This window comes from Paralichthys olivaceus, chromosome 23 (assembly GCF_024713975.1).
Source record: "Paralichthys olivaceus isolate ysfri-2021 chromosome 23, ASM2471397v2, whole genome shotgun sequence".
NCBI classification, from domain to species: domain Eukaryota; kingdom Metazoa; phylum Chordata; class Actinopteri; order Pleuronectiformes; family Paralichthyidae; genus Paralichthys; species Paralichthys olivaceus.
Window position 1 is genome coordinate 4,819,922 of NC_091115.1, and position 17,540 is coordinate 4,837,461.

The window sequence follows — 17,540 nt, forward strand, 5'->3', positions numbered from 1 at the left end:
TATACATTTAGCTTGTACAGCCCAAACAAAAAGACTCTATAGTATACATATATATCGCCCCCCTTTCCTCTGCCCCCATCAATCTGTCTGGGCATTCCCCTCTGTGCCATCATGCCACTATTACAGTTGCCCTTTTATAAAAGAGTCATTTTATTGCATTTAATTAACTGAGAGGCTTTAAATAGCTCTGATTGGGCGGGGGGTTAATGGGAGGGAAGTCGATGCCAGACAGGAATCACCAGGATAAAACTGGTTGCGTCGTCCACCAGGGAACCCACACCCAGCTATCCAATGGAGGTTTTGTAATTCAACAGTTCGCACAAAAATAATGCTGCTATGAGCCGATCTATTGCAATAAATGTATGAAACCATTTATAGCTTCACTGCAAAATGATACCATCAATTTCAAGTATCAATGCATGCTTCGGGAAAATAGTTTATTTAAATCAGTTTGACCTTCAACTTCATGTTAATGCACCAATTCATGTTTCTGAGGTTAATTGTAAGTTACCTGCCCTCCAGACTAAACTCTTCCAATAATTCATTTCACAAAAGACAAAAAACATTTGCGTGTTAGTGTTCTTTTAATGATATGTCAGCAGTTATGTAGTAGACATTCACGGTGCCGTCAGAGAGGAGCTGAGGATTTCAATGTAGATACAACAAACTCTGTGTTTTGCATGTGTTTATGAAGTAAAGAATTATTATGTGTCTTAACCCTTGGCTTCAATTATCTACAAAAAATATGCAGACTAACAGCCTATTTATTTGTCTTAAAATTTCAAAATCATAAAAAGTTAAACTCTCCCATCATTTATTTCACAAGTGGACAAAAGTCAAACTCTCCTCCACACCGAGAGAGGGTGTGCATAGACGGACTCTTCAGTCCATCCCACTGCACTCACCTCTTGCCTTTACCAGAGTGAAGGGCAGCAGAGCGCGAGCAGATGTCTGGATGTGACTGTCAGCGGAGAAATTCGGAGAGCTGGTGACCATGCAGGTGAAATAAACAGATAAATAGGGTGGAAACAAGCGGGCTGCGGAAGCAGATAACGGCACGACGCAGAACCCATCAGCGAGATTTACTGTCCAGTCGGTGTTAGTTGTCTTGGTGGTGGCTTAATAACCAGTCATAAAGAGGTGGGAGGGAGCTTGTGTGTTGGACGAAGACGAGTGTGAAAGCATTGATAGAGGAAAGAAGAGAAGGGGAGTGTGTAAAAGAGAGAGAGGGGAGTAGATAAAGCCGGAGCAAGGATCATGAGCTCTGCACTGCCGTACGACTCGCTGTCAGCTCGGCCGAGTCCCAGCAGACGAGCTCTGGACTGGGAGCGTGACCAGTTAGCTGTGCGAAGACTGTCCTCTCCACAGGGTCTCAACCTACTCACTCCTCCTCCTCTTCCTCGCCGACCCTCTGCCATCCCTGGCTACCTGCTGTCACCCTACCAAGAGCAGGAGGAGCAGTCCCACCAACAGCAGCAGCGACTATCCTTGTCTATGTGCTCAGAGGCCTCCCTGGCTCCCCCAGCACCTCCACCTGTGGGTACTCCCCCACCCTGCTGCCGCCCAGTGGGAGTCATGCACCTCCTGCGCCTGGGACTCCTTGCTTTCAGCTGCCTTTTCTGGGCGGCCGGCTTGGCCCTCTTCACCCTGGGTGTTTGGGCTCAGATTTCACTGGCAGACTTCATGCTGTTGTCTGCCAATCGCTACCCCAATGCCCCTCTCATCCTCCTGTCCACAGGTGCCGCCGTCACCACTTGGGGCTTTTTAGGGTGTCTCGGGGTGGCTGCAAACCTGCCTTGCGTGCTGAGGGCGTATGGGTTCTTTCAACTTGCTGCACTTATAGCCGGTTTGGCAGCTGGACTCTCAGGCCTCTTCTACCGTGAAGATATTGCTGGAGGATTTCGCAGTGGCTTACAGCGAGCGGTGGCCGGCTACACGGAGGATGAGGGCCGTGCCGATGCTCTAGACAGCCTGCAGAGGGCCCTGGAGTGTTGTGGCGCTGAGGGTTGGCGTGACTGGCTCACTTCAGATTGGGCTTCCCAACACATGACCTTCCTGCCTAATGAGAACAGTTCCTCGGTGTCCCTGCCGGACAGCTGCTGTGCGAGGCGCAAGGGTTGCAAGAATCGTCCTCTTCTGTCAGATGATAATGACGAAGTAGTTGCTGCAGGAATCCATCCACACGGCTGCTTCCGTAAAGTCTTCAGTTTGGTCAACGACAACGTCTTCCACATTGCTGCCACTGTGTTGGGATTAGCCTTTACCCAGATTGGAGGCATTGCCCTGGCTTGTCTGCTTGCCAACAAACCAGCACAAAGACATCATCGTCGTGTAGTGGCACATTAATGCTCAATCTTAAACCAAGTATTGGTAATCAATGCCGTAAAGGATCAGTCGAGTTGCAAAGTTGGGGGAGTGTTTTTGGGCATTCAGGGTTCCACAGCTACTCCTCTCACTTTGTAACTCTTTGACCCTCATTGTTTGCATGGCTCTCTTTACTGTACAGGTTTAAAAAATCCTCACTTGATTCACTGTAAGGGGAAAAGAGGTTTAAAAGTGCAATTTTGTCCATTTGGTGCAGTAGTAGCTAGTCTGAGATCACATGTTCTTGGGGCAAAATTGAATAGCTTCTTATAGTCTCACAGACGATGGCATGATGCAAGGGTCTTTGCTAACAGTTGTCATTTTCCCGTCCAGTGGCCACATTGTTTGAATAGTAAATGCACTTGCGTCCATCTGAGAGTCAATGGACGTGTTGGTTTTAATATGAGATGTAGTCAGGTGCATTTTTGGTGCATTTCTAACTTGTGCTGTTGACCAACAAACATCTGGTCTGAAGTCCACAATCAGGAAATAGACCTGCTGCATACACTCTGCTTCCCACACCTGCTTCACCTCAGGGATCCTGTTGTTGCAGTAGATGGTTTACTTGTGCGCTTTCACTCCAATGCATGAGCAGATGGTTTTCCTGGCAAATGTGCCTTTATTATTGTCAGCTGCTGTGGGGCAAGCATGCCAGGCTTTTACAGGGAATAGGACATGGCGCTCTGATTGGTTGATTGCATGTTACGCCCCAAGGACACCCATGATTTACTGAGAGATTAAATAAAACTTTTGAACCAATTCGCCTGGTGCAACAATTTCTGTCACTGTTTAACTGTTCGGACACTCGCTCCATGTGCTTAGATTGTTAAAATAGAGCCTGATGTGGTCGTACAAGTGATGTTTTTCTTCCTCTTTTCCTGTATTCAGTCAGAAATGTTTAAGTAATGACATTATTAATGAATGTACCATTATTGGTTAGACTTTTCTCATGCTGGACTTTTCCTCAACTTACCTCATGCAGTATATGTGAATGCACAGGAATGTTCACCAGCAGTTTTCCACTTTAGACGTTTTAGTCTGTTTGTGTTCAGCAGATGTTCATCTCCACATCATTTAGTTTTACCATCACAAAGGCGACACTGTGCTGGAATGGTGCTGTAGAAACTAAGCTTAATACTGTCTGTGATATTTTGTCTGTGCCATTTTTACTGTATCCTGCGCTTTTGTAAAATCTGCTTCTGTGATATTATGAATGCTTTAAAATGTCATCCTCCATGTGTCATTGATTTGCTTGAGTATTTATACACTAATGCACAAGTTTATCTCACAACATAAAATTGTAGCGCTACTTCCAAATCTCTTGATTGCATTAGCATGACCCACATGTAAACGTTAGTCTGTGATGATTAGCATTTTTCTTGAATTACTTTTATATCCAACTTAAAGCAACTCAAATTACAGCCAAGCTTGCTCTTTCCAGTGTTTGAGCCAAGCTAAGCTATCTTTCCGTATGCTTCCTGGCAAAATACAGAAAATGAGTACATATACAAAAATGCTAACTTAATTTTGAAGAATGAGAAAGTTTTTTCGATTTTTAGATTCCAGCGCTGAAAAAATACAAATCCATTAGCCTCGCTTCGAGCCTGATCACCAATTATTTCATCTGTCCTCTTCAGGATATGCTTTTATTTCTGTAGTAATTGTAATATATGGTATGTGTTCACATTCAGTAATATATAATCCATATTTATTGTTACCAGCGGTGCAAACATGGCATGATTGAAACTGTATCAAACCATATCTGTTAACAATACACGAAAAAATCTTTGCCTCATTACAGCGTATGATATTGATTCAGCACTGGGAATGACAATGTCTGCTGTCCTTGAATATATTAAATGTATAAATGGTAACAGCATTATTGTGATGTAATGGTGGTGTAAAAGCAGCACAGCAAGACAAATACATATGTATATATTAAAGATTGTGTGAATTGTTGAAATCTTGTAAAGAGTAATTTATTTTTATTAGTTCTGGGAATTAAGTGAAGTATTTATCTCTCAATTTCACAGGTGGCAAAGCGTGAAGCCCACATTTGCATTTTAAAGACCTTTGGAAACATGACTTGGTTTTTATTTTATGACCAAGGCCAGAGTGGATAGATGCCAGAGTGATAAATTCTCAGCACTGGTCGATCCTCACATGAGACCTCTAAACAGCCTATTCCGAATTATGGCTAACTGGTTGACATCTAATTTCTACCACCTGAGACAGAAGTGATTAGATCTGACCTTGAAGGGAGACAACAGACACGGCAGCGTGATGAAAACACAACAGGCCCAGTGCAGCAACGATCAGTTTATGGAGCAGAACATCATGAAATACATCCTCAGCTCAGAAGATGATTTTCATACATTTATCACAACCTCCATCATCAGTGTTGAGAGACAGCCTGCGTGCTGCGCTCCAAGCAATGACTGACGTTTTCATGACCTAATTATGGTATTGATTAGCCTACATTATGCTCTAACAAGGCTTGCGGATGCTTTCTGTCTGATTGCACTGTCCTTGTTTAACCTATTTTGCTTGAGATCGACATATCCACTCAGGATTTCAACATGCATAAGATGAGCTCCGAAATATATTATGCATAACATCTTAACTCAGGGAAAACACGAGGGGCGAGAAAATGGCAACAACAGGCACATCCAGTGAAAAATCTTTTGATGGGTGTTGGATGAAAAAACATTATGTAATTACCCACAATCCATTTTTGCTGACATAACATTAGCATAATAATTACTGTTTACGGTAATGTGCAAAACAGATGCAAAGTGATGCAGTTTGTGAGATCTGTATTTAAAATCCCACAGTAAACTACATCACACAGCCAAATATATTTAACTATACTGTCAAACCAAATCACCAAATTATATTTGTATATAATCCATAATCACAAATACCTTCTGCCTCATGTGACTTGTGTCTCTGTACAGGGTGTAATTCAGGGTGAGGAAAACTTCCAATGAATTTTATTTTACAGAGGAAAAAGACACATATACTCAAGAGAGGGGTGTTGTGTGTCTGTGTGAAGGTTTCAATCTCTAAACACAAACTTCACTGTTTTATTTCAGGTCAGAATTCATTCAGAGTTTTGTTGTTTTAGAAATGTGAACATGTTGTTGGCCATTATCTTCATGTCCCTGCACTTGGAGCCGCTTAAAATAAATATGGCCTCAGGGACCTACTCACACATTGGTGCAAAGCTCCTGAATCTGATAACAGCTCTGCCCCCAGTTTATTTGCTTTTGGATTTTGCAATTTCACACATCCATGTCTGTGCAGGCTGGAGAAAAGTCTCACACCCTGGAAATGTAGCTTGGGCATAGTTCTGGATTTCACTTGTGGGCCCCAAGTTCTACATTTTTATTAAGATACATCTAGTGAAAAGAAAAAAAAATCTCTTTTCTCCTCCTCTGTCTGCCTTTCGTCTGACTCATTGCACAGTTTGCACAGCAGCCTGCGCTCTGCCCTATATTTTATTTGGCAATTCTCTGTCCCACCACGACAACAGCAGCTCTCTCTCTCTCTCTCTCTCTCTCTCTCTCTCTCTCTCTCTTTCTGTAGTCCGTCGCTGCGTAAAAACCATCCGCCGCGCTGCGCCTGGAAATGTAGCTGTTTTACGCACGGCGAGGTCTCCAAAAAGATGGACTTAAAATCCGAGCTCCTCAAGTCCATCTGGTACGCGTTCACGTCGCTGGATGTGGAGAAGTGTGGCAAAGTGTCCAAGTCACAGCTGAAGGTAAGTGTGTGGTCATTTTCTAGATCAGGAAACTGGGACACAGGAGCAGGGACGCGGACTTTAACTGCGTATTTGTGCCACTTTTCTTCTGTTTAGCGCCGGTTGAAACAAACCAGAACTCTTTGGTTTCTTTCGCGGCCTTTACACGTTGGAACATTGTGTATGAATCTATGTTGTACTAAGTGTACTAGTGAACACACAAACGCCCTACAGCCTCACACACAAACCCAAATATGTCCCACCAACAACACGTTACTCAGATTAGACGAGAGCCAGATTCCAGCTCAAAGTCCAACTTCTTCTCTGTTGCTTTTCTTCGTTTATAACCAGAGACATAATAACACCACAGCTATATCAGCGTTTCAATCAGAACTGTGCATGTCCACACTGAGAGAGTGTTATTCACTCTGTCATGTGGCTTTCTGTCCAGTTCCTACATGTCTGTCTGAGCCCCCCCCCCCACTGCAGAGAAGAATCCAGGGAAGCAGCAGAAAGCTGCCCTGACATGCAAACACTAGAAACCAGCTGTCTCTACTGTGTGTGTGGATACATGAAAAAATGTAGTGTGCACATCATTCTGATGTTTATCTTTTTAAAGTGTGATTATATCCATTATACATGCACTGTATATATATATATATGTGTGTGTGTGTGTGTGTTTGTGTGTGTGTGTCTCTAGGTGCTTTCACACAACCTGTACACTGTGCTGAACATCCCACATGACCCTGTGGCTCTGGAGGAGCACTTCCAGGATGATGATGATGGGCCGGTGTCCAATCATGGCTACATGCCCTACCTCAACAAATATATACTGGACAAGGTTAAAAACACCTCAACACTTATTTGTTTCACTTCCGGTTATTGTGGTCTATTTTATTTGTGCACATGTTGTACATTTTTAACAGGATATGTCATTAAATGGCCCATAAACAGGACAATCAATCACAAAGTTATTCAAAACTCACCCACTGATAGATTTTTGTTGAGGTTTGTAATTATAACAGAAATATAGAATGTTTATTTCTCTTCTCACTTAAAACAGTTTGAAAATGCTTTTGTAAATAAGATATACGCACCTTTATCAATGTGGACATTTCAAACGTTTCTCAGAGGCAGAAATTATCGTAATAGTTAAAGTTTAAAGTTGGTCGTTGGAGCAGCTTTCCACTAATCACTGGTTTATTCCAGTGTTAATCTCTGTGGTTTAGAGACATCTGATGTTTAAACCCTGTTTCCTGAATGTTTAAGTAATTACAGCCCATGTTGTTCAGGTCAAAGAGGGGATGTTCGACAAAGAGAAGTTTGACGACCTGTGCTGGATGATGACCATGAAGAAGAACTTTAGGGGGATACCACAGGGGGCGCTGCTATCAGAGAGGGACTGTTTCAAGCTCTTCTGTCTATTCAACCTCTTGTCCGAGGACCGCTACCCACTGGTGATGATTCCAGAGGAGGTAAGCGATGATGTCAGACTGGGATTATTGGTGGCAATTAATGAGTGAGTGACGTTTTTGAACAGGGCTCAACCGTGGAGACTCAAGTCCACGATTATATGTTTTCAAAGTAATAAAAGTTAAAAATTAAACAGTGTGCATCTGGAGAGAAGAGTGCAAAACTTTGTCGCGGAACATTCTGTGCAAATAAAGACACACAGAGGAACCAATCACAACCAGATTGCCCAGTTTCTTCACAGCAGTGCAAATAAGTGAGTTAATGAGGATCTTCCTTCCTGTGTTTCCTCCATGCTGCTCTTGGTTTCCTGTCGACAGAGACCAAAATAAACTGTTTGTACTCATGGCACAGTAGCCTCCTTCTGTGAAGTACAGAACAGAAATGTACTGATGCAGTACATCAGCGTACTGGATTTCTACGCACATTTGGTTTTTTATGGTTTCAATGGCTTTTAGGTGGAGTATCTCCTCAAGAAAATCTCCACGGCGATGAGCGAGGAGTGGGACGGGAAGCCCTTGGAGGACTTGATATCCCAGGATGCCACGCTGCTGGAGGAAGGCATGTCTGTGTGGTCGTTCCTGGAGCGCATGATTGCGGGCCAACTGCTGAGGGTCACCAGTGCCGAGGCCTTCAGTCTGGCTCTGCACGAGGTTTTCCTGGAGATGTATCACAACGTCCTGAAGAGGGTGAGCGTTTAGGATCATGTTTTTTTACCCAATTCTATATCTTCTCTTTGTCTTTTTCATCCTGACCAATGTTGTTTTCAGGGTTATATGTGGAAAAAGGGGCACGTGCGTCGGAATTGGACAGAGCGTTGGTTTGTGCTGAAGCCCTATTCCATGGCGTACTACGTCAGCGAGGACCTGAAAGACAAGAGAGGAGAAATCCAGCTGGATAAAAGCTGTGTCATAGAGGTTGGTCAGGACGTGTATTGCAGATGTGTTCACCCAAAGTCTTTAACTTGAGCTCTCGAATCTCCTCGTCTTTCCAAGTTCCTGGACGGTTTTTCCAGTTTCACATCCGGTGCATGTTAGAAACTTCACCCCACCGTAATATTTCAAGAATAATCGGTGTGCATGTCGGAGAGCGGCTCAAGATGTTTTCTCTCGTGTCTCCTTTGTGTCCCAGACTCTTGCAGACAGGGAGGGGAAACGCTGTCTGTTCTGTGTGAAAACCCACAATAAAACCTTTGAGATGAGTGCGTCCGACCAGAGAAAGAAAGTGGAGTGGACTCAGGGTGAGTTGTTGCGTCTCAGTAGAATCACAAGGACAAGGTCACAATTTAACTACTCTGGTTTATAATGTGTGTGGCCACGGCTGTGTTGTGCTTGTGCTTTGTCTGGATCTGAAAGTAAATTTTCCATTGTGGTTTCAGAAAATCCTTATAAAACGAGACCAGGCCGAGGTAGAGGTTTTTTATATGTGTATATATTTCCGGCATTAAGTGTGAAAGGGGGAGAGAGAGCAGGGGAGACATGCTGCTGAGGTTATTTGTGTGTCCTTGTTGTGGCCCCTTAGATCAGTTTCAGTTATGTTGGATGATTTTATGTTTGTGAATTGTTCAATATTAAAACCCACATATCCCTTTTATGGTGGCAACTGAGGATAAGGAACATTTGATCTTCTCACAAAAAACATGCATCCACCAGTTCTTCTTATACCAAGCAAATGGTCTTCATTTACTCAGAATTTACATTAACCTGTGTGTGTGGCCTCTCCAGCCATTCAGACAGCCCTCCGTCTCCAGGGCGAGAGCAAGTCTTCCCTTCACCACGAGCTCAAGCTGAAGCGACGGGTCCAGCGAGAACACAGTCATCGGGAGCGGTGCCGGAGCACCCGCAGCAGCTGCAGCAGCCAATCGGACGACTCCAACATCCAAGAGTTGGACAGGATGGAGAAAGACAAAGACAAACAGGATCTGGAGATTGAAAGCATCATCCAGGTGAGAGGGGAAGGGGTCGATAATGGAATCACAAGGTCAATAATGCCATTATTATAAATATGTGTTAGCTTCATATACCATCTGTGTTTGCAGCATGCGCGGGAACTGGAGAGCAGGCGAAGGGAGGCAGAGGAGAAAGAAAGGAGGAGACAGAGGGAGGTGCAGATGGAGCTGGAGAGGCAACTGAAAGAGGCTGAGATGGTAAAAAAAAAAAAAGTGTATTTGTGATAATGTATTTGCAATTTTTCTGAAATGGGATTTAGCATCCATCCAATCTCTCCGTTCTCTGAAAACAGCATGAAGACTCTGGCATTATAAAATTCAGATTTAACCCTCAGTGATTTTTAGTGTTTTTAGAAACGTTTATGAGATTCATGGAAGAGGTGAATCAGGAAGAGGACAGTTCTTTCCACTCAGCTGTTGCTGCGTATGCGTGTGATTGTGTGTGTGTGTGTGCGTGTGTGTCCAGTTGAGAGACAGCATGCAGGCGGAGATGCAGGAGAAGGAAAAGGAGGCCGAGCAGCAGAAGAGGAGGATTGAGGAGCTGGAGTTGACGCAGCAGAAACTGGAGGCAGCGCTCAACATGGAGATCCAGGCTCGGCTGGAGGAGGAGAGAGTCCGACAGGAGCTGGAGAGGTGAGAAACACACACGGAAAACATTTCAGCGACCACAGTACAATAACTACCTTCCCATGCACACGTCTCAGTCACCTCTCATATTCTGGTGTCTCTAAGCTTCTGCTCCGCCTCTTTCCTTCAGGTTGCTGGAGGCTGAGGAGGAAAAGAAGAGGCAGTGTCAGCTCTTGCAGGAGCAGCAGAGGGCGCTGCAGAGCCTCAGCCCTATAGAGGAGGCCTCCCACCTGAGGACGGATGAGGTCACCCCCTCGGCCCTCGACTCAGCCTCGCAGGAGCTCCAGGATCTGCAGGCGTCTCGCCAGAGGAGTCACCAGCGCCTGGAGGTGAGGAATGAGGCGGTGTGTTTGGATCAGCTCTGCGAGCCTCCGCTTTATACAAAAACAACCGTAACTACCACTTTCTACTTATCCTCTCACTCCAGGAGGTTCAGGAGAAGCTGAGGAACGCCAGTCAACACGTGCGGCACTGGAACGTCCAGCTTAACCGCCTGATGACGCCCATCTCTCCTGGAGGTGCAGTATTCTCTTTGTCTGCTGTGTTCAGGTTGGATCTTAGGGTCGACACAACAATGTGATATTAAAAACTATGTGAAACGTACTGAGATATTAAGGAGCAAGAATCTATGCTATGCTCCATGGGGCTATACTAGAAGACATTTAATCATCCAAAGAATAAAGAAGTGTTTGGTATTACAATTTTTCAACACAAAAAAATAGGACTTAATATTTGGAAATGTGGTATAAATGAAATTAACAACAATAAATACAATCCTACGATTTTTTTTTTTTGTAGAGCGTTTGGGATATCGCATGTCATCCAAACAACTGTGTCCCAAAAAAGAAGGAGCGCTGGCGAGTAACGAGTTCATCACTAAATTCAAGAAACGATCCGATGAGATCGATGAGATCGATCAGATCCCAGAAGACGACCGGACACTGGAGGAGCAGATGGAGGCCGCCCATCTGACTGACGGATCGGAGGAATCACAGGGAAAACCCAACGGACAAATGTGATAACCATGCTGACTGTTTTTAAATGTACAATTTCAAAAATGATCAAACTAAAAATATGTGTAGGACTGTGAGTAGAGAGAGACTCATCATTTCCAGGAATATGTAGAGAATCTGCAGAAATCATGGTAATATATTTATATTCAGAGGTTTACCCTGAGATGATGGAGGACAATGACGACGAGCTCGATGTGATGCTGGATTCAATTAAGACCCATTTGACTGAGACCAACAGAGATGTACAGTTTTGTACAATAAAGTTTATTGCTGAACAATAAAACTTCATGATTTTGTGATATTTGTCATTTTTACTAATCTGCTCTTGCAAATTCTCTGCTGACATCCACTGGAAACCATTTGTAAAAATGGGTCAAGTTTAAAAAGCATTGAGGTATTTACCCTTGTTTTGATTATCTAATTAACTTCACCTCTCATTCTTTGCCCATTGTTCTTTATATATATTGCATAATTCATTCAGTAATTTATATATAATCACATCATCATTTATATAATAACGTTTAATGTATACATCATTATATATAATATTTAGGTATGTATATATAAATGCCGATGTTATTATTATATATATTTTTACCTTCATTATTTTATCTTATCCTATTGTATATATTATATATCCTCTTAGTTATATTCTGAATTATATTTTAGTGAGTTCTGAAGTGTGAGTATATATAAAACTGTTATTTGTTTATGTTTTTTTATGTCGTGGCAGAATCTGACCTGAAGGGGGCGCTGAAGTCTGGCAATGACCCGGAAAGAAAACAGTCGAACTCTCCCTGGTTCAGACAAGATGGCGGCGCCCTGCAGTGGGTCACGCCGGCTGCTGGAGGCTCAGTGTCGGGTTTAACTCTTGATTAATATCTCGGTTGATCCGCTGGTTCAGTTCGCAGGTGAATGGAGGGATGGTTGTGACCTGCGAGGACGTCATCGGCTGAGGAGCTCACCATGCTGACGTCAGTGCTCGTCAACATGTCGGCCGCCTCCAGGGGGAAGAAGCTCGGCTCTCTGCTCTCTCTCGGCAGGAGTCTGTCCCACAGCCAGCGCGGCTCCCCGGATCCCCCGCCGGAAACCTCCGCTCCTCTCCCGGACACAGAGCCGGAGCGGAGCTGGAGGCGCCGGAAGGACCCCAGCGGCCGCTCCGTGTTCCTCTTCCCCGGGCAGGGCAGCCAGTTCGTGGGCATGGCCCGGGGTCTCTTGAAGTACCCCAACGTTAAAGAGATGTTCGACGTCGCCCAGAAGATCCTCGGGTACGATCTGCTGTCCCTGTGCCTGCAGGGGCCCGAGGAGGACCTGATGAAGACGGTGCACTGTCAGCCCGCAGTGTTCGTCACCTCTCTGGCTGCTGTGGAGAGACTCAACCGGGAAAACCCACAGGTGGCGATCAGTCGATTAATCGGTCATTCTGCAAAATCGGTTCACGGAACATTTTAATTATAAGTTGTTGGTTTGACAGAAAAACAAGTGACAACCCAACTTTTTCTCTGATGAGTGCATCATGGCTGCACCTGACATATTTTAAATTTTAATAAGTACACATTACTAATAATAACATTATAGTAATTATAATAAACTGTTATTATGAATGCCAAAGAAAAACAATGTTCCTTTTCCTCGCACGTGTCCGCAGGCTGTTGAGACATGTGTGGCCGCTGCAGGTTTCAGTGTTGGAGAATTCGCTGCTCTGGTTTTTTCCGGTGCCATGGACTTTGCAGAGGGTAAATATGACGTCATGTCCTGTCGTGTGCCGGACAGTGAGTGTACCATGCTTACACCCTGCTTGTGTCCTGTAGCTCTGTATGCGGTGAAGGTGCGTGCGGAGGCCATGCAGAAGGCCTCGGAGCTGGCTCCCAGTGGGATGCTGTCAGTCATCGGACGACGTCAGGCTCAGTATAAACACGCTTGTCTGCAAGCTAAAGAGCACTGCAAGAGTCTGGGGGTGGAGCAGCCCGTGTGTTCTGTGGCCAACTATCTGTTCCCTGACGGCAGAGTCATCGCAGGACATCGACAGGTACGGAGCGTAAAAACAAAATCAAAAATACAACTGCACCATCTCAGGTGATGCAGCCATTACTACCTGGTATAGGTGGTGACATATCTGTGTCTCCTGGTACGTGTTTTTTAATCCGAGCTCTCTTGTCCTTCTAGGCTCTGGATTTCCTGCAGCAGAACTCGAGACGTCTCCAGTTCATGAGGACCAAACCTCTCCCGGTCAGCGGAGCATTTCACACCGAGCTGATGGCCTCGGCTGCTGAACCCCTCCGAGAGGTTCTTAGACAGGTGGAGGTCAGTCCGAGTGCTGCTCAGTCACATCCGCCCTTCGTGGTCTTTTTATATATTTATTGGAACCAGACTGACGTGGATTTTTGATTTAAAATGTATTTGTTGAGATCATAATCTGCAGATATTTTTTTATTAAAATAATAATTAGTTGCAACCATGAAAACAAATCATCAACCTTCCAGTTTGTACTTTGGGAGAATGGAAATTATACTTACTGCCCCTTTAACATTCATCAACATTTCACCTTTAGATTTGAATGGAGCTGACAGCCATGAAGTTGCCTTTAGTTTAATCATCTGACTCCTCGATGTCTCTCCTCCTCAGATGCGGCGTCCTGAGATCAACGTGTACTCCAACGTCGACGGGAAGCGCTACATGAACGAGAGCCACATTCGGCGGCAGCTGGTAAAGCAGCTGGTGTCGCCCGTGAAGTGGGAGCAAACTCTGCACGAGATCTACGAGAGGACGCAGGGGGAGCGATTCCCTCACACCTACGAGGTCGGCCCGGGAAAGCAGCTGGGCGCCACGCTTCAGAAATGCAACATGAAAGCATTCAAAACGTACACGCAGGTGCAAGTCACCACGTATGAAGACTGATAACGCAGAGGCGTGGATTTGGAATTAAGCAGCAGGAGGAAAAAATGGACTTCTGCAAGACCAACTAAACTTGCAAGCTCCTGTGGTTGCTTCTCAAGGTCTTGTTTGTGTATTAGTCTGAATTAAAATCGTTATTTTTTACTCAAGAGACTGCAACATTTTGTCTTTATGATTTTTATTAGCATTATAAGAAAAGCAGTTCAAAATCTGCAACAGAAAGTCCAGCTCCCGTCATTTTATATTAAGCCAAGGTTCATATCATCTGTAAAAAAACAACATTTCTGGGCCTCTTAAACCAGTAAGAAACTACTGTGGATACAAAAGACTGCAGGCCAGCAACAGTCCAGTCATGGAAACTTGTGACCTTGAAAACAACATTTCAGTGCTACATGATACTGACCAACTCCTTGGCTAATGCTATCAAACTGATTTAAATCCACATGCATTAGGATATTTTTTCACTGGTACATTACCCAGGAAGCTGCCCACAGTCGCCTGCGCCAACTCCAATACCGCTCGTTAAAATAGTATAAAAAGAGAACTCAAAGTAAACACCAGAAACAAATCAGTTAGCAATAATTACCACTCGCTTGCAAACGTTTTTCTTGTCAAATATAATAATGGTTTAAAGGCCTTATTATTATTATGGCTCTTTAATCTTTCCATTCCATCCATAAGGTACCGAGGAGGGTCACTGCAGCCACCAGTGCCACAGTCACGAGGGCTCCTCTGGTCCAATCAGTGCAGGTTATTGGTTTAAAACTGGAAATCTGCAAAATAAAGGAATAATGAGTCCAACATGAAAAACTCTGAAGACTTAGGTGCCTTAGAATACAAGTTTTCCAAAGTTCACAACATATGGAATAATATTTCAACATGTTTTACAGTGACACGTATAATGCTTTGGAGGATTAGTGTTACCCAGTCTGTCCAGGCCTCAGCTCTGAGGAGACCCTGCCCAGGCGCCGTGCTCACTATCCAGGCTTTCACTGCAGCAGAGAAGCCCTGGAAGCCCCATAACTGGTTGTGGAAACCCCTGGAACACAGTAACACCAGGTTACACCGCCAATCACATGAAAATCTGAAAATAACACAAAATGTGGCTTTTTTTTACCGATACATGTTCCTGGTAAGTGCCTGAGCAGGTCTCAGCATGCGTAGAGGAGTTGGGAGCCGGTTTGGCCGCCTGCTGGTCCACTCCCGGTCCATCTGGTCTCCGATGGCAGCCAGTTGACGGGCGAGGGCACGAGAAGTCCTCTCATTGATTCTGAAACAGGAACAAGAAGAGATGTGGTTTATTTGTCTTTGCAAGACGGTCAGGGAAGCCTTATTCATTCAAGGGAGCAGCTGATCTTACACCAAACAAATGCGAAAACCAGCAACGTCTTCCTTAATTTTCCTTGGGATCAATGAATTATCTATGTATCCATCTATCTATCCATCCATCTAATTACTCTTGTATTTGTCACATATTTTTGCCCAACACAAAAACACAAAAAAATTCATCATCATTGTCCAGTTGATTTGAAAGCACTTGTTTTTGGCACAACTGATCCCACATGGTCCGCTGCCTGTCTGTCTGTCTGTCTCAGCCTGTCTGAGCTGTGTGCTGCTGTTGTTATTACCAATCACACTAGTGTGTGGAGGGGCCTTCTGCTGTACCTGAAGTTAACGTCAAACAGGCCTCCAGTGTCCGCCTCACCAGGTCCAGCCTGGAGGGGGACGACTGGACTGGGCTGTCTGCTTTGTTTCACCATCTTTGTTTTCTGAGGGAGGAGAGAGAGAGAGAACCAGTATTATGCAAATTGTTCTTTATTAATACACAAGCCTGGAACTTCATCGGCCATGCAGGACAGATAATGGCTCCATGGTGAGACACTAGTGTTTGTGCATCAGCCCTGCTTGGCTCCCAACGTTCATAAACACTCTGTGTAAATAGTGGCTCATGTTACCAGGATAGGTGGCGGCTGTGTAACCAGGGAGAAAATCCAGGTTGATAAAAACAGGCTCTCCCAGGTTTGAAGAGGTGACATCATGTGTTGGATTAAGTCCAACAGTTGTCGTCCACCTACGTCTGGATACTGTGTGAGTTTCAGCTCTGGAGTGGACACGAATCAACCTTTATCACTATACTCCCATATATGACTTGTTATTTTCTGCAGTTTGGGATCCTCCTCCAAGCACCTGCCCTGACACAGTTCCTGTTGTGCCTGCAGTCCTGCCTCTGAATGCAAATGCACCATTTCCATAACTCAAAACAACCAAACTGCCTCTTTTTTTCCTTCATGGAGATGAAATAAAACATCACTGCCTCCAAAGAATCTACTTATATACACATTAAAGCTGTATTTCTTCAAATCCTCATATATCCTGAGGAAATCTTATGTGCTACAGCTGATTTAAATTAATACAATTGTCAAATTAAAGCCATAAATGTGGGGAAATTAATCACACAATCATACACAAAAGAATAATCATGTTTTTGTATAAAAATCATGGACTAGCCTGAAGGGTTTTGTCCATATTGCCACAACAAAGAGGTGAAGTCATCCCTCAAAAGCAAACAAAGGTTGTTTTCAAGATCACATATTAAATATTAAATGACAATAAATCCACAGACGTCAATCAAATCAAACACAAACAACATTTCCATGTAATAAGTATAATGTCTCATATTGCAATTGAGTATTAATGTCCCCTGTCACCATAAACATGTGCACACACAATAAAAAAAGAAAGTAAAACCAACCTTTTGAGTAGATTAAAGTTGACGCCGCCCTATAATAGATATTAACATATGTTAGTTAAAATGTATAAGAGATGAATACATAAAATAAATAAATATTCATTTGGTGTTTTCCTGAACTTACAGCAGCGTCCTTTAATCTTGTTGCTCTCAGGTAACTGCCACGAATGTGACTGGCCACACCTTCACCTGCTGATACAGAGAGCAGCGGAGGGGTGACACTCTGCCAAAACAAGATGCAGCTCAGGGTTGTCTTTATAAAAGGAATTTATCGTTCAGAATTTACTTATTTCAACGGTGGGAAAGTAAAAAATATAGTTAAATCTTATTATACATCATAATACCTATGGAGGTTAATCTTATAATAGATTATAATACATATAAGTTACATCTTATAAAACATACATTACAAAAAATATAATATTATCAAGCTTATAATACATTACAAAAGAAATTTAGTTGAATCTTATAATACGTTATAATACTTTACAATGCAAATACAGTTTTTATACATTACAATACATCCTGATACATATAGAGTTGAATACTTTATAATACTACAATATAATAATACTGGTATTATTATATTATAGTCTCATAATATTCCGTATGTATTCTCGATAGTATTCTGATGACGTTGTGTTGCGGAGTTAAATGCTTGTTGTTCTTCTTCTTTGTTTTATTTACATTGTTTGTGAGGAAACTTTTTTAACAAATAAAGGTTGATTGAAG

General features: G+C 43.5%; 4 protein-coding genes across 5 annotated transcripts; 3 read left to right on the plus strand and 1 right to left on the minus strand.

Annotated features, from left to right (window-relative positions):
- Positions 1-789: 789 nt before the first annotated feature.
- Positions 790-4,327, plus strand: LOC109632692 (tetraspanin-7-like). Its single transcript, XM_069520186.1, has one exon. The coding sequence runs from the start codon at positions 1,258-1,260 to the stop codon at positions 2,344-2,346; it is 1,089 nt and encodes a 362-aa protein (XP_069376287.1). The 5' UTR covers positions 790-1,257; the 3' UTR covers positions 2,347-4,327.
- Positions 4,328-5,872: 1,545 nt separating this feature from the next.
- def6c (DEF6 guanine nucleotide exchange factor c) lies at positions 5,873-11,460 on the plus strand. The gene is made up of 12 exons (XM_020092221.2): positions 5,873-6,127; positions 6,807-6,947; positions 7,399-7,581; positions 8,035-8,265; positions 8,347-8,493; positions 8,708-8,816; positions 9,301-9,521; positions 9,615-9,722; positions 9,991-10,157; positions 10,282-10,480; positions 10,579-10,669; positions 10,950-11,460. The coding sequence occupies exons 1-12, from the start codon at positions 6,032-6,034 to the stop codon at positions 11,168-11,170; spliced, it is 1,914 nt and encodes a 637-aa protein (XP_019947780.2). The 5' UTR covers positions 5,873-6,031; the 3' UTR covers positions 11,171-11,460.
- Positions 11,461-11,943: 483 nt separating this feature from the next.
- mcat (malonyl CoA:ACP acyltransferase (mitochondrial)) lies at positions 11,944-14,208 on the plus strand. The gene is made up of 5 exons (XM_020092222.2): positions 11,944-12,559; positions 12,813-12,900; positions 12,976-13,193; positions 13,331-13,468; positions 13,790-14,208. The coding sequence occupies exons 1-5, from the start codon at positions 12,131-12,133 to the stop codon at positions 14,060-14,062; spliced, it is 1,146 nt and encodes a 381-aa protein (XP_019947781.2). The 5' UTR covers positions 11,944-12,130; the 3' UTR covers positions 14,063-14,208.
- Positions 14,209-14,220: 12 nt separating this feature from the next.
- Positions 14,221-17,514, minus strand: bik (BCL2 interacting killer). Of its 2 annotated transcripts, none has more exons than XM_069520173.1 (7): positions 17,496-17,514; positions 16,933-16,997; positions 16,812-16,840; positions 15,725-15,828; positions 15,177-15,329; positions 14,984-15,098; positions 14,221-14,832 (listed from the first exon to the last, which is right to left on the minus strand). In XM_069520173.1, exons 4-7 carry the CDS (start codon positions 15,817-15,819, stop codon positions 14,716-14,718), a joined length of 480 nt encoding a protein of 159 aa, XP_069376274.1. In that variant the 5' UTR covers positions 15,820-15,828; positions 16,812-16,840; positions 16,933-16,997; positions 17,496-17,514; the 3' UTR covers positions 14,221-14,715. The 2 variants fall into 2 exon arrangements, with proteins under 2 accessions (XP_069376274.1, XP_069376273.1); XM_069520172.1 differs by having other exon boundaries at positions 16,933-17,000; positions 17,496-17,511.
- Between the last annotated feature and the right edge of the window lie 26 nt (positions 17,515-17,540).

What these genes read in the sequence shown, in the direction of transcription:
- def6c (XM_020092221.2), top strand. Translation starts at nt 6,032, where the DNA reads ATGGACTTAAAATCCGAGCTCCTCAAGTCCATCTGGTACGCGTTCACG. An exon ending in GAAAGTGGAGTGGACTCAGG is followed by an intron (nt 8,817 to 9,300) that starts GTGAGTTGTTGC and finishes TGGCCTCTCCAG; the next exon opens with CCATTCAGACAGCCCTCCGT. An exon ending in GGAGTCACCAGCGCCTGGAG is followed by an intron (nt 10,481 to 10,578) that starts GTGAGGAATGAG and finishes CTCTCACTCCAG; the next exon opens with GAGGTTCAGGAGAAGCTGAG.
- bik (XM_069520173.1), bottom strand. Translation starts at nt 15,819, where the DNA reads ATGGTGAAACAAAGCAGACAGCCCAGTCCAGTCGTCCCCCTCCAGGCT. An exon ending in CTTACCAGGAACATGTATCG is followed by an intron (nt 15,099 to 15,176) that starts GTAAAAAAAAGC and finishes ACTGTGTTCCAG; the next exon opens with GGGTTTCCACAACCAGTTAT. An exon ending in CTGAGGCCTGGACAGACTGG is followed by an intron (nt 14,833 to 14,983) that starts GTAACACTAATC and finishes TTTATTTTGCAG; the next exon opens with ATTTCCAGTTTTAAACCAAT.
- mcat (XM_020092222.2), top strand. Translation starts at nt 12,131, where the DNA reads ATGCTGACGTCAGTGCTCGTCAACATGTCGGCCGCCTCCAGGGGGAAG. An exon ending in TCAACCGGGAAAACCCACAG is followed by an intron (nt 12,560 to 12,812) that starts GTGGCGATCAGT and finishes ACGTGTCCGCAG; the next exon opens with GCTGTTGAGACATGTGTGGC. An exon ending in TCATCGCAGGACATCGACAG is followed by an intron (nt 13,194 to 13,330) that starts GTACGGAGCGTA and finishes TTGTCCTTCTAG; the next exon opens with GCTCTGGATTTCCTGCAGCA.
- LOC109632692 (XM_069520186.1), top strand. Translation starts at nt 1,258, where the DNA reads ATGAGCTCTGCACTGCCGTACGACTCGCTGTCAGCTCGGCCGAGTCCC.